Source organism: Onychomys torridus, chromosome 11 (genome assembly GCF_903995425.1).
Source record: "Onychomys torridus chromosome 11, mOncTor1.1, whole genome shotgun sequence".
Lineage (NCBI taxonomy): Eukaryota > Metazoa > Chordata > Mammalia > Rodentia > Cricetidae > Onychomys > Onychomys torridus.
Genome location: NC_050453.1, coordinates 37,974,245 through 37,987,710, shown reverse-complemented (window position 1 = coordinate 37,987,710; position 13,466 = coordinate 37,974,245). Strand labels below are relative to the sequence as shown.

Sequence of the window (13,466 nt, the reverse complement as noted above, 5' to 3'; positions counted from 1 at the left end):
CATGGCCTGTCCTGTGGGGTAGAAGATTGTGTCTGGCTCTTGGATGGGTTGGTCTCTCCATGGTTTTCTTGTTGCAGTTCACTTGGTTCTATGTAGCCCAAGCTGTCTTCCTGAATACAGGATGGTAGGCATCACAACCCCTGGCTTGAACAAGAAATCCAAGTCTTCCTGGGCATTGCATGCTTACTAACCGCTAACCTTGTAGTCCCGCTGTATAAGAAATCAGAACGGCTAGATCTCCATGCCTGGTTTGTGGCAGCAGAGCTCCTAAACCCTTCAACTGCGTGAGCTGCTTTTGCTATTGAGATCCCGCTCTCCAACTATGCTCCGTTACTTCTTTTACTTGAGTACGAAGTACCCAGGATGGCTGGACTTAGTCAGTACTCCCTAACCTGAGGCAGGTGAGTACCCACGTATAACCAACTGTTAAATGGGGGATGCAGAAAAGTCCATTCACAAGATAAAGGTGAGCGGGCTGAGGAGGCCTTCAGTAAGAGGGGAGACTATGACAAGGCACAGAGAGCTGTGTGTGTCGGAAGTGGGAAGAAGGGACCAGATGAGAAAGGGCACAACATGCGTGTCATAAAGACAGGTTGTGCACCATCTGCCTCACCATGTCAGCTCAGGAACCACAGCTTTCCTGTCAGAGCTCGAGTGAAGAGTTTTATGTCTGTGAGCGCTGAGTCTTGGGAAGGTGGCATCGTCCTAAGTTGAGCTGAAAGTGAACTGAAATCCACTTGCAGGTCAGCATATGCCGGGCCAGCACCTGTCTCCACCAGTGCCCATCTGTGCTGTGTGCAGTTACCAGATCTCAGGAACAAAGGAGGCCAAGGACGTTAGAAAAATACAAAATTTAATCTACACACACGACATTACATAGCAAGGCCCCTGATTTAAAGAAAAACAAGTTTTCAGTCTATAGAACACACCTGTGGTTTTTGTTTGTCTAGCCTGGCTGGCCTCAAACTCAGGTCTCTTGAGCTCTCTCCTGTATTAGCCTCCTCAGTGCTGGGATCACAAGTATGTTCCACACCCCTGTCACTGGCGTGGTTTGAAAGCATGTGGTTTTCCCTTTAGCCTCAGGCCCTTTGCTGATCGGCTCACACACACAAGCTGACCCCTCTTCCTCTAGAAAGCCAGCCCACGCCTTCAGACCTGGATGGAGCACAGTCCTGTTGAGCCAAGATCTTCCATCCTTCCGTGTTCTGTAGTCCAAGAATCCTGCAGCCTCAGACTCCTACTCCAAGTCCACCTGCCTTCTGGGAAGAGGTATGGTGCCAAGAGACTGCAGGGAGGGATCCGGGACCCTCTGGTACTTGGGACTTCCTGATGGCTTTCTGACTTCCGGGCCTACATTACACACGTCTAGAATGCAAGTCTTTAAGGCACCAAGTGGTTTTAAGAACTGACTGCCTCTGTTAGGGTCTGCCTCCTGTACTAGCTAAAGCAGTGGTGCTGGACACCAGCGTGCCTGGAACATTCAGGGTCTCTGGGGAGGGAAGACAGCTCCAGGAAGCACAGTGAGCCCTCTCAAGGCAGGAAGAGGTTGATTCTCTGGGAAATGGATTTGCAGCCCTGGGAGGAGAAAAGCCGCTCCTCCTCAGGGACATACGTCATCATCTTGGCGATTTCATCCAGGGCCTCTTCCGTGTACGGGAGGTCCTGGCTCAGGAAGGCGTCTCGGACACACAGCCGCACGTGGCGGTACTCCAATGGCAGGAAGGGCACGAAGAAGTCAATAAGGTTTTCCTTCACAAGACGGCTGGAGCCAAAGCTGCTGTCTGAAATCAAGACTCAGAGTTACAAGGAGACTGACGGAGCCCTGCTAGAGACTTCCGGTGTCCCCCAAAGTGAGACCGTGGCAAGACCTGGCCTCCCATGAAGCCCTAGGGGTGCTGTCTGCAGCTGGTGCTGGGAGCTGTGTAGCTGAGGCTGCTTTAGGCACAGAGGTGTGTGAGTGTGGCAGGACACGGCCACCAGGACCGTGGCCTCAACCACTGTTCTCTCAGGGAGATCTGCTAGTCACAGACCATGGCTGTGTGTGTAGCTGGGCAATGACCCCCCACCCCCCTTGTTTTGTTTTTCGAGACAGGGTTTCTCTGTGTAGCTTTGCGCCTTTCCTGGAACTCGCTCTGTAGACCAGGCTGGCCTCAAACTCACAGAGATCCTCCTGGCTCTGCCTCCGGAGTGCTGGGATTAAAGGCGTGTGCCACCGCCACCTGGTACCAATGACCCTTTTAAGGGCATTTTCAGAAAAGGACGTTAGGCCCTACTTTTCCTTGTGCCTGCCACCAGAAGTTGACAATTTGAGATTGTCCTGTGTTCTCTGTTCAGACAGCCTCACTGTCTCAAATTTGGTACATACACTAATCACCTCTAGCTGTGGCTCTTGGCAAGGACCGTGTATCTAGATGATCACTTACCTGCAGACTCCATGATCTCGGCTTGAAGGGGAGTCTCCAAGTGCTGCATCGTAATTTCCTCCCTGGACCATCCAGCCTTAAGCAAACCCAGGACCACCTCATTGATGACACTGCCCGCGAGGTTACTAAAAGAAACAAGTGCCTGTTAATGGTCTGTTCCCACACTCACTCCCACGTGTGTTATCCAACCTCCGACACCAGTTCCTGAGCATGAGGGGCTGTTCCGTGCAGCAGAGCAGATGGACACTGCTCCACTTTGCCTCTGGCCCTCCTTCCTTGTCGGTAAACACTTGTGAATCTGCTCAGTTCAGGAACCACTCCAGTGTGGTATGCACGAGATTCTGGGACCATGTGACACAACTGAAATCCCAGGCTCCCATCAGGACACACAGCAGTGACTGTCAGACTCAAGGGGGAGGGGGTGTCTGGGCACCAGAATGCAGCAGAGGACCATGGGCTTCGGGGTCAGAAGGGAAGCAGGAATGCCAAGCCACCGCTAGTGAGAAGGTGCCATGTAACCCTGAAGGATTTGGGGCTAGAAAGCAGGGTAGTGACCCTGTTCACTTAATGTCCTCAGGAACTCGTTCCCGGCAGAGGACAAGGACTGGAGAATTAGTTTAGCAATCAGAGGAGGTGTCTGCCTGGGCTGCTGGCTGCAGCTTCCACAACAGTGTGAAGCAAACAAAAGCTTGTTTTGTACTGCCCGTGTTCTAAGGGTTAAGGATCACAGGGCTGAGCACTGTGTTAAGACAGGAGTGAGTGACAGGTCAGGCTGGAAGACAAACCCAGGGAGCCACCACCTGAAGCTGGAAGTGCTGGGGACCTGCAGTCCCTCCCTGTCCCGTTGCAGCCCAGCAAGCTCCTGTACAAGCTGAGCTCTCACTTAAGGCCACAGAATGAGGAATGGAGTGAGTGAAGAGCAGGGGGAGGCAGGCGCAAATTAAGCTGGGGGTCCAGCATCCCCATTCCTCCTCACAAGGCTCAGAGTGCCCCTGGTACCTCAGGAAAGTTCTTATCTTTTTGCTCGGTTTGCATTTGAGTGTATCCTGCCATCCCTAACCTGTCTCCCTAGCTAGGTGGAGAGAGGAGACATCCTTCCCCAGCAAACAGGTGAGGACCAGTGTGTCCCTCACAGCCACAGGACTTCCAGGGGCCTTGAGTCCCCAGCTGGAGGAGGCCAGTAGAACAAGGGCATGCCCCGCTGCCCTGCCAGACTTCCAGGCCTACAGAAACTGCTTTTATAGCTCATCTGATTTCTGCGTCTGCTGCTTTCTGGTACACAACTGTGTATACAACTGCATCAGCAGAAACAAGACTGACCCCACCACCAGAGATTGTCCCACCTAGATTCGCCACAGTACCTGTTTACACCGTCTCTGGGGGACAGCAAACCAGGGAGGTAGGTGACTCACTCAGCCCGAAAGACTACCTGCCTGCTTCTCTGTAACCCCAGGGCCCCACTCTGCACAATTTCTGCATATTTATCTGCAGCTTCCTTCTGAACTGCCGGCAGCCAGTGTCTTCAGCTCAGCAGGGCTCTGCACACCACAGTAGACATACTACCTTCCTCGCTCACCCAGGCTCCTGCCGACTGCATGCTGAAGGGAGCAAACACAAGCTCCATCACCATCTGTGAACTCTCCCCTAAAGAACAGAGCTCGACTCAATCTCTTTGGGCCTCAGTTTCTTCATTGGTAAACCGAGAAACTGGGCCCAGACAGTCTAGGGGCCCTTCATTAGTCAGGAGGCAGTATCAAATACCCACATGCTGTGTTCACTGATAACTCAGGTCCTTTCTGTTTATTTATTTATTTATTTATTTATTTATTTATTTATTTATTTATTTATTATGTATACAGTGTTCTGTTGGCACATATCCCTGCAGGCCAGAAGAGGGCGCCAGATCTCATTACAGATGGTTGTGAGCCACCATATGGTTGCTGGGAATTGAACTCAGGACCTTTAGAAGAACAAGCAGTGCTCTTAACCTCTGAGCCATCTCTCCAGCCCTCCTTTCTGTTTACGCTGGTGTCAGTGTATAAAGAAAACAGACCTTAGCAACCCTCTTCCAGGTGCACAAGAGACAAGGGCTCCAGTCCCTCCATGGGACTCTGGGGCCTTCTACTGGCAGACGTGGGCGAAGTGTTAGTTTCCTGGGAACCATATAGCAAGTGCCTGAACTCTTCTTGCCCAGGCAAGGGATGGGCTTTGGTTCCCCAATTGCTTCAACTGCTACCTCTGAAATGGAGCCATGAACAGTACCATCTGTGCTTCTAAAGACTATCTGCGCTTCTAAAGACTATCTACACTACTCCTCAGGACCCAAGTATGGAACTCCAGGACAGACCTAAAATATCCTCGGGAGCCAGAGTCTCCAATAAGGAGACCCTGAAGAATGAGGCCGTTGATAAGAGGGGGGGATTATGTCCACGCTCCAGCTGGACTGTCTGTGTCAGCAGCTGATTCTGCTGCCTCATCACCTGCCCTGCCCCGGCAGGCCTGGCTGCCTCCTAGCTTATTGTCTGTCCGCTTGCAAAATCTTGGCACTATAAAATTGGTTTTTGTCCATACTGGGTAAGCAAGGCCTCCTGGGCTCCACCAACTCTGTCTGCCTTCAGGTACCTCAAGAGAACTGGCAAAGAAGCCACCAGCACCTCAACAACAGGTCTCAGGTTATTTTTCAGGATTAAACTGTGGGTTAAACTGATTGTGTCAGGGCTGGGTAGGGTTCAGTGGGCAAAGTATTTGCTGCCTGAGCATGAAGACCTAAGATGAGGTCCCCAGCAACCCTGTGAAAAGCTGGGCATGGCCGTGTGTGTGCACTTACTGTTGGTTAAATCGGCGCTGCTCGTGGCTGGCCATGCCGACGGAGCAAGAGCTGGACAGAAGAGTCAGTGCAACATAGACCTCACAGAGGGGAGAGAACAGAGAGAGAAAAGGGGAGGGCCCGCCCCTCTTTAGGCTGGGCCATGTCCTAGGCTGATGACATAATTAAGGACAGAACCCTTACACTTACAACTTCAGTTCTAACAAGGTAGCGCCAAGTGTGGGGGCATATGCCTTTAATCCTGGCACACAGGAGACAGGTACATGGATCTTAGCTGTAGGCCAGCCTAAGCAGCATAGCAAGTACCAAGCCAGCTGGGACTACATAATGTGGTCCTGTCCAAAAAAAGAAAAAGTAAAAACAAACAAGGAAGAGAGTGATACTGGTCCATGTTGACCTCCACACAGATGAGCACACACATAAGCAACACACATGCAAGAATCCTTACCACAAAGGGAAGATAAAGTGAAATTTGTTAACACAAATTGCTAAACGATCTTATTAAAAACAAAAAACCAGGAGCAGGTATTGGGGTGAATTCTGAAAGATCAGAGAAGCTGAATAAGCCACAGCTAATTTCACTTCTCAACCAATCCTGTTCCCTCAGACTGGAAGCCTCTGAGTCCTCGTCTGAATGGATCTCAGCTGAGCTGCTGCTAAAGGCCTAAGAGCTTAAAAGCCTCTGGTTCCTGGTCTTCACACCTTGTATGTCATCACTTCCTGGGATTAAAGGCGTGTGTCTTTCCCAAACAAGACAGGAGAGCTCAAGTCCTGGGATAAAAGGTGTGTGCCACCATGCCGGGCTCTGTTTCTAGTGTGGCCTTGAACTCACAGATCCAGATGGATCTCAGCCTCCTGAGTGATAGGATTAAAGGCGTGTGTGCACCACCATTTTCTGGCCTCTATATCTATCTAGTGGCTGTTCTGTTCTCTGATCCCCAGATAAGTTTATTAGGGTACACAATATATTGGAGGACACAGTATCACCACAGAAATTCATTATAGAAGTCAAGTCCAGAGACTCAAATCTCAACACTATTCTCTTATAACTAGGACACCAGGGACTCTTGGGGCCTCCTCAGGAGGGGGTGGCTGTGGGTCTGCATGCCTGAAGAAGGACTGGCAGAGTGGCCCATGGCCTCTCCTTGGTGCAAGCCTGCATTAGAGCAGACGTGGAAAGTACTGCCACGTCTGTTTTAAGCCCCTAGGTAAGTGAACTCCCTGGGAGGCAAGCTCGGCTGCCGTCAGGTGGCATCTCCCAGCCCCACCTTCACCCATGCAAACTCATGTATAACTACGTGGCCTCGGTCAGTCCACTGAGGTCAGGTCTGTAGGGAAAGGGGCAGGACCACTGCCAGCTGGTCAGTGACCAAATGTTTGCCTTGAGATAGTAGGGTCACTGGGTCACACTGGACAATCTCAGCACCCGAGAGAGTTTGCCAAGTTAGGAAGCAACTGGGTAAGAGAGTCGGTGCCTGAGGGAACGTTCAGCCATCTCTGCATGTGAGGATGTCATGGGACAGCAGAAGCCGCTGCCTCAGAAAGGGGTAAATACTGTGGACGCTGCTCAGTCTTCTTCACTCTGGTTGCATTACCAAATGCTTCTCTTCAAACCACCCAGAGATCCTCAGCCCTACTCCATCCTTGCCTTCCACATGCAGAAACCCACATGGCTTACTTAGATCTGCTCCATCTTGTCTTGAGGAACCACCCTAAACCCAAACCTGCCTTCCACAGTTCAGCAGGGTACTTTAAAGCCTAGGAAATCCCACAAGGGTGGCCTCATGGCCAGGGGTTAAGTGGTAGGTTGGTAAGGGACTTTGGTGAAGCATTCATACTGAACCAGTTTCTTCTCTGCTTCCAGCAATGCCATTTGGGGGATTTGGGTACATGGGACAAAAGCATAGCAGTTCTGAAGTAGCCTCAGAAGCCTCGAACATCCCACTGCAATGAGAGAGACCCGTCCCTCACTCCACACTTCCAGAGGAGACAGACAGACAGACAGGTGGGAATCCTGAGGAATGTTCAAGGGTTTTTTCCTACTTGATTTTTAGAACAAATAGCTGACTTAAAAACCAAAGCTCTCAGACTCTTTGGTAACCCCCACCTCACCCCCATCTCTATGCAGGGAATGTGGCCTGCTGAGGCTAACTCTCCAGCTCTGCCACCTCTGCTCATCCTTGTCTTACATATCCCACCCATCCCCATGATCCAAGGACCACCTTTCTCCAGGAAAGGGCACTAGACCGACAGTGGCAACTCCACCCACCTTTACGACCTGCCTGGGGACCACATTTCCTGTGACTGCCTTCCACCACATCCCTCCTCACCATCTTCAGGCAGGGATTCTAGATTCACATCACCAACTCCACCAAGAACTGCTGCTTAAGGAAAAGTTCTGAACACCTCCCCAAGACTCCTGAAGACTGGCTATGAAAATCTAGCTCAACAGAAGGTCTGCTCCTGAGCTTAGAAACCCTCACTTAGCTCAGGCTCAACTGGTACTACTTCTGAGACCCCAGTGAAACCTCAACACTGAATTGCCCAAGACTCAAACCTAAGCCTCAACTGGTCAAACACCCACCCAAAAAAAGCAGATACAAGATCTCCACACCCAAAACCACTACCAACAACAAAAGTACAGATGCCTAGGTCCCATGGTCTTGCAGGCCACAAGAATATATCAGAGATTCATCTGTGTATTAAACCTGAACTTTGACGGGCCAAGGGTCTGTCAAAAGGCAAGCCATTTATTATGAATATTTGGTGTTACCCAGCCTTTAATATTTCAGCTGTCTTCTGCTATGAAATCCTTGCATGCCCAGACCAATTGGTAAACAGTTCAGCTCCCCACACCTGCTGACCCTACTGTTACTAACTGCCCTGCTGAGTTTAGGAGACAAGCTGGCTGGACATGCCTCGCTTTGTTTCCTGTGCTAATGAAGCTCAGACCATTCCTTCACCTGGAGGAGGCCTAGTGGTTCTCCAGAGCACTTTGAGAACAAAAGCGGTTTTTACATATCAAGGTGAGAGGTAAAACAAGATCCCTGAGGAGGCAGGGAACGATGTGCCCAGGCAAAGAAAAGGCAGATATTTTCTGTAGACAGGGAGAGAAAGAGAAAAGAGAATGGAAGAACTAGATGGGTAAGAACTTGAGAGGAACAAACCGAGATGGGGAAGAACTAGATCGAAGGGCTAGAAGAGAGTACTAGAGGAATGAGATGGAAGATGAGGAAGAGCCAGATGGGGAAGAACAAGATGGGAGAGAAGGAGATGGGAGAGGAGCTGATATGGGAAAGAACTAGATGGATGAGAACCTAGAAGGGGCAGAACTAGATGAAGGAATTAAGATAGAACCTTGGGGGGGACAACAGATAAATGTAAAGAGAAATTGGGCAAAAAAGGAGCTAAAAATGAGAGCAGAGTACAAGCTTGTAGAGAGAGAATTGACAGAATAATAAAAGTGTATGGACTAAGGAGTTTCGTGTACATAGATTCATTTCCTTTAAAGATTAATTATCTGCTGGTTGTAGATTCTTCCCAGACCCTGGGAAGGGACTATCGAGGGGCTGGACCCCCATAGTCCCCAATACCATGGCAAATACTCAGGAATAATGGAAACAATAAGTCTCCACCAAACATTAGTGCTTCCATAGTAATGTCAGGAAATCAAGTTAGATGACATACATGACAATGATTTCAAAATAGCAATAATAAACATGATCAAGAAACTCAGTCACCAGGCAGTGGTGCTACACACACCTTTAATCTCAGCACTTGACAGGCAGAGGCAGGTGGATCTGAGTCTGAGGCCAGTCTGGTACAAAGTAAGTTCCAGGCCAGCCAGGCTCCATAGAAAGACCCTGCCATATATGTAGGCAGAATGTTCTGTCCCGCCAGCCAGCTCCCAAATAACCACACAGAGATTTATTTATTATAAACACTAAGCCAATATCTTAGGCTTGTTATTAACTAGCTTACATCTCAAATTAACCTATATATTTTAAAATCTATGTTCTACTACTCAGTACCCTTTTCCAAGGTACAGCATGTCCATCTTGCTTCTCCCTGCGAGTCCTGGCAACTCTGCCCTTCTTCAATCCAGCACTCACTCTCTGTCTGCCAGTACCACTAACCTCTTCTGCCTAGCTATTGCCATTTAGCTCTTTATTAAAACAATGAGAGCAACACGTTTTCACAGTGTACAAAAAGATTATGCCACAACACATATTTGTATGTCAGTCTGGAGACAAAGTAGAGGAGAAGGGATCAAATCACACAGTCAAAGAAAATGACAAACACCAAAACACCTTAAGAACAGGATGTGCAGGAACTCTAGGGCATTAGAGAAGGACTAAACCTACAAATCACGGGCACAGGAGAAAAGGCCCAGGTCAAAGGCACAGGAAATATTGTCAGCAAAATCAGACTTCCCAGGGGCTGGAAAGATGGCTAAGTGGTTAAAAGCACATACACTTTCAGTGGACCTGAGTTCAATTCTCAGAATCAATATCAGGTGGCTCACAACTTCCTGTAACTCCAACTCCAGAGTATCTGACACCTCTGGCCAACTCACATGCACATAATTTAAAAAATAATAAATCTTTTTTAAAAAATCCCCTAATCTAAGGAAAGAGATGGCTGTCATGTCTAAGGGTCATACAGAACACCAAACAGACAATACCTGATAATGAAAACACAACATACCAAAACTTATGGAACACAATGAAAACTAAGAGTTAAGTTTATAGCACTATGTGCCTACATAAAAAGGAAAAATTGAGAGAGCCCAACTTAATAACTTAATGATGCACTGAAGGCCTTAGAAAAACAAGAACAATCAACAGCACTCCAAAAAAAGTAGAGCCAATTCTAATAAAATAGAAATGAAAACAAAACAAAACAAAAATACAAAGAATCAATGAAAGAAAGGATGATTCCTGGAAAAAAAATAACAAGCTTGACAAACCTTTAGCCAAGTTAACCAAGAGAGAGAGGAGAGAGATCCAAATGAATAAAGTTAGAGACAAAAAGGAAAGCTGTTGTAGAATATTAGTTGAAGATGTGTTACATTTGTTTATGCCGTGGAGAAGGAGAGGAGGACATCAGGGGCCAGCCTACCAGCTACACAGTAAGCCATGGAGTAAAAATGTAAGGAAAGGTATATAGAATAGAGAAAGATAAATGTCCAGAAGCAAAAGATAGATGGGATAATTAAGTTAAAAAAGCTGGCTAGAAACAAGCCAAGCTATGGCCAGGCATTCATAAGTATTTATTTGGGAGTATTTATTTTATGTGTATTTATTTGGGAGGTGGGTGGCGGGCCCCCAAAGAGTAAAGAGTAAAAACAACCAACTACAGGAAGCATTACTACTGACTTGAGGGGGCTCAGAGAGCTGTAATGGTATGTATTAAAAACCTATATTCCACCAAACTGGAAAATTGAAAAGAAATGGGTAAATTTCTAGATGTATAAAACCTGCCAAAGTTAAATCAAGATGAAGTAAATAATCTGAATAGACCCACAGCATCTGGTGAATACACTCATGCTGTCGGTGGCCATGTCAGAGGAGCTGCAGCCAGCAATGGAGCTTTTGGAGTCCACCTCACTGAGTAGCAAAGCCCCAGGGAGGGGCTGGGGAAGGACTGTCTCCAGAATGGCCCCTGCTTCTGCCGGGTTTCCTCCTGCTTGCTGCTGCCTGTTCCTGCTGTGTGGCCCGGTGTGGTTACTATGTGAAAGGCTCCCACTGTATCTAGTATAGTGTGGTCGTTTCTTGGGAAAATCCCAAATACTTCCAGATCATAATGAAGATGATTCTTATAAGAGCAATGAAGATTACTTAGATCTGTGATTTAATTGGACTTTCTGAGTTAGTCTAAAAGATACAGGTAGTTAAGACAGTAAATAGGTTATTCTGCCAAATGCTCCAATAAGAGATACAAAAAAGGCTAAAAGTCGCCTTCCCCTTCATTAGATATGAGATTTACAGAGGATAAAAATAAAAACAAGAATGTTTCATGCGTTATAGATCATGAATTCTGCCTGTGGAAAAATGGGCTGGTGATCAAAGCAAGCAGCTAAGCCCCTCCGCCCAGGTTAGACCGAGTTCCTCCATCACGCAGCTTACAGAATTAATCACAGACCTTGAGTCTGCACCTTGAAAAACCGAAGTTGTGAAAGGAAACGAAATGACCGTATTGTGAGTAAAGAATAATAGATGGTTAGCTCTACCACTTGAGTGAAGATTTGTAGGAATCTGATACACAGAAGCCACAAACAGCTGCCTGCCAGTACAAAGGCAACTGGCTGGAATATACTTGGCTTGCTTAAAACTTTGTTCATCAATAAAGAATCACTGCTTTGGGGTGAAGATGTTATGGTGGGAAAACTAATACAAAGAAAAATGTTTAACTGCTTGTGGGCTGCTAAGGAAACACGTAACTTATTATGTTAATGTGATTTCTTCTTACACAAAGATTTTAATTTGTGTTGGAAAATACGTAACTTATGGTTGTGAGGTAATTTTTTTGTTTGTTTGTTTTTGGTTTTTTGAGACAGAGTTTCTCTGTGTAACAGTCCTAGCTGTCTTGGAACTTGCTTTGTAGCCCAGGCTGGCCTCGAACTCAGAGATCCACCTGCTTCTGCCTTCTGAGTGCTGGGATTAAAGGCGTGCGCCGCTGCCACCACCCGGCAGGCGGGTAATTTCTTGTGTAGAAATGTTTGTCTTAGGTATAAAAGGGATAAGAGAAAACCAAGAGATATAAGGAGGAAAGAAGTAGAATAAGAAGGAGGAAAGATGTGGAAGGAAAACATCAGGGAAAAATAGAAAAGAAACTAGCAAGAAGAAGAAAAAAAGGAAAACAGGTAAAAGAAGAGAACAGAGAAGTAACAGAGAAGGAAGAACACCAGCAGAGAAACAAAAATAAAATGACTGAATGTTGGCCTTCAGAGAGAAGTCTCCTGTGTGTGTGTGTGTGTGTGTGTGTGTGTGTGTGTGTGCGCGCGCAGTTTGCTGACACCACACTTCTGTTCCAGTTTCTCTGACACTGCTGACAGCTGGCCTTTTAGCACCCAGTGAGATAGGCCCACAGCATCCAGTGAGATAGACCCACAGCATCCAGTGAGACAGACTCACAGCACCCACTGAATAGATCCACAGCACTCAGTGAGATAGACCCACAGCATCCATTGAGATAGGCCCACAGCACCCAGTGAGATAGGCCCACAGCATCCAGTGAGATAGGCCCACAGCACCCAGTGAGATAGGCCCACAGCATCCAGTGAGATAGACCCACAGTACCCAGTGAGATAGACCCACAGCATCCAGTGAGATAGACCCACAGCATCCAGTGAGATAGACCCACAGCATCCAGTGAGATAGACCTATAGCATCCAGTGAGATAGAAACAGTAACTAAAAATTTCCCAACTATGCATGCAGGTAAAACACCCATAAAAAATAAAATGAACTATCTAACAAATTTTAAGCAGCACCTAACTATGAAAACTACAGGGCCAGAAAGATTCAGTGCAGAATTTTACTTGACCTTCAAAGAACTAACAGAGAAACTCAATCAAATCCCTTTTATGAAGCCAGTTTTATCTTTATACCAACACACCAACAATAACAAAAAGAAAATTACAGACCAATCTCCCTGATGAAAAGATGTAGGACTCTCAATAAAATATTTACAAATTGAATCAAAGAACACATCAAAAAGATTACCCACCATGATCAAGTCACCTTCATTCCAGAAATGCAGGGATGAAGCAACATATGCAAATTAATAAACAAAATCCACCACATAAATAGATGGGTCATCTCATTTTCATAGAAAGGGCCTTTGACAAAAATCCAGCATCCATTCATGATAAAGTCCTGGGGGGACAGGGATACAGGAGACTTAGCTCAACAAAATAAACGGAATACACAGGAAGCCAACACCATCCTAAACAGAGGAAAACTCAAAGCATTTCCATTAAAGTCAGGAACGGCAGAATGTTCACTGTTCCCTCCTGTCTAACCTGATGCTAGAGAGTAGGACACGTGGAGGAGACTGAAGGGTACACGGAAAGGAAGAAGTCAGGGCATCCTTATTTGCAGATGATGCGATTCTATACACTAAAGACTCCACCAGAAAACTAAAACTAATACTTTCAGCAAAGTAGCAAAATACAAAACACTCAAAAATTAGTGGCCTTCCTATATACACATG

General features: G+C 47.0%; 1 protein-coding gene across 1 annotated transcript in view; it reads right to left on the bottom strand.

Moving 5' to 3' along the window:
* Positions 1-974: 974 nt before the first annotated feature.
* Positions 975-13,466, bottom strand: part of Tor3a (torsin family 3 member A) — a 31,765-nt gene continuing 19,273 nt past the window's right edge. The window contains exons 5-6 of the mRNA XM_036202222.1: positions 2,424-2,548; positions 975-1,781 (exon numbers count right to left, since the gene is read on the bottom strand). Of these exons, the coding sequence (XP_036058115.1) occupies positions 1,531-1,781; positions 2,424-2,548 (376 nt within the window). The 3' untranslated portion in view covers positions 975-1,530. The remainder of the gene's footprint in view (positions 1,782-2,423; positions 2,549-13,466) is intronic.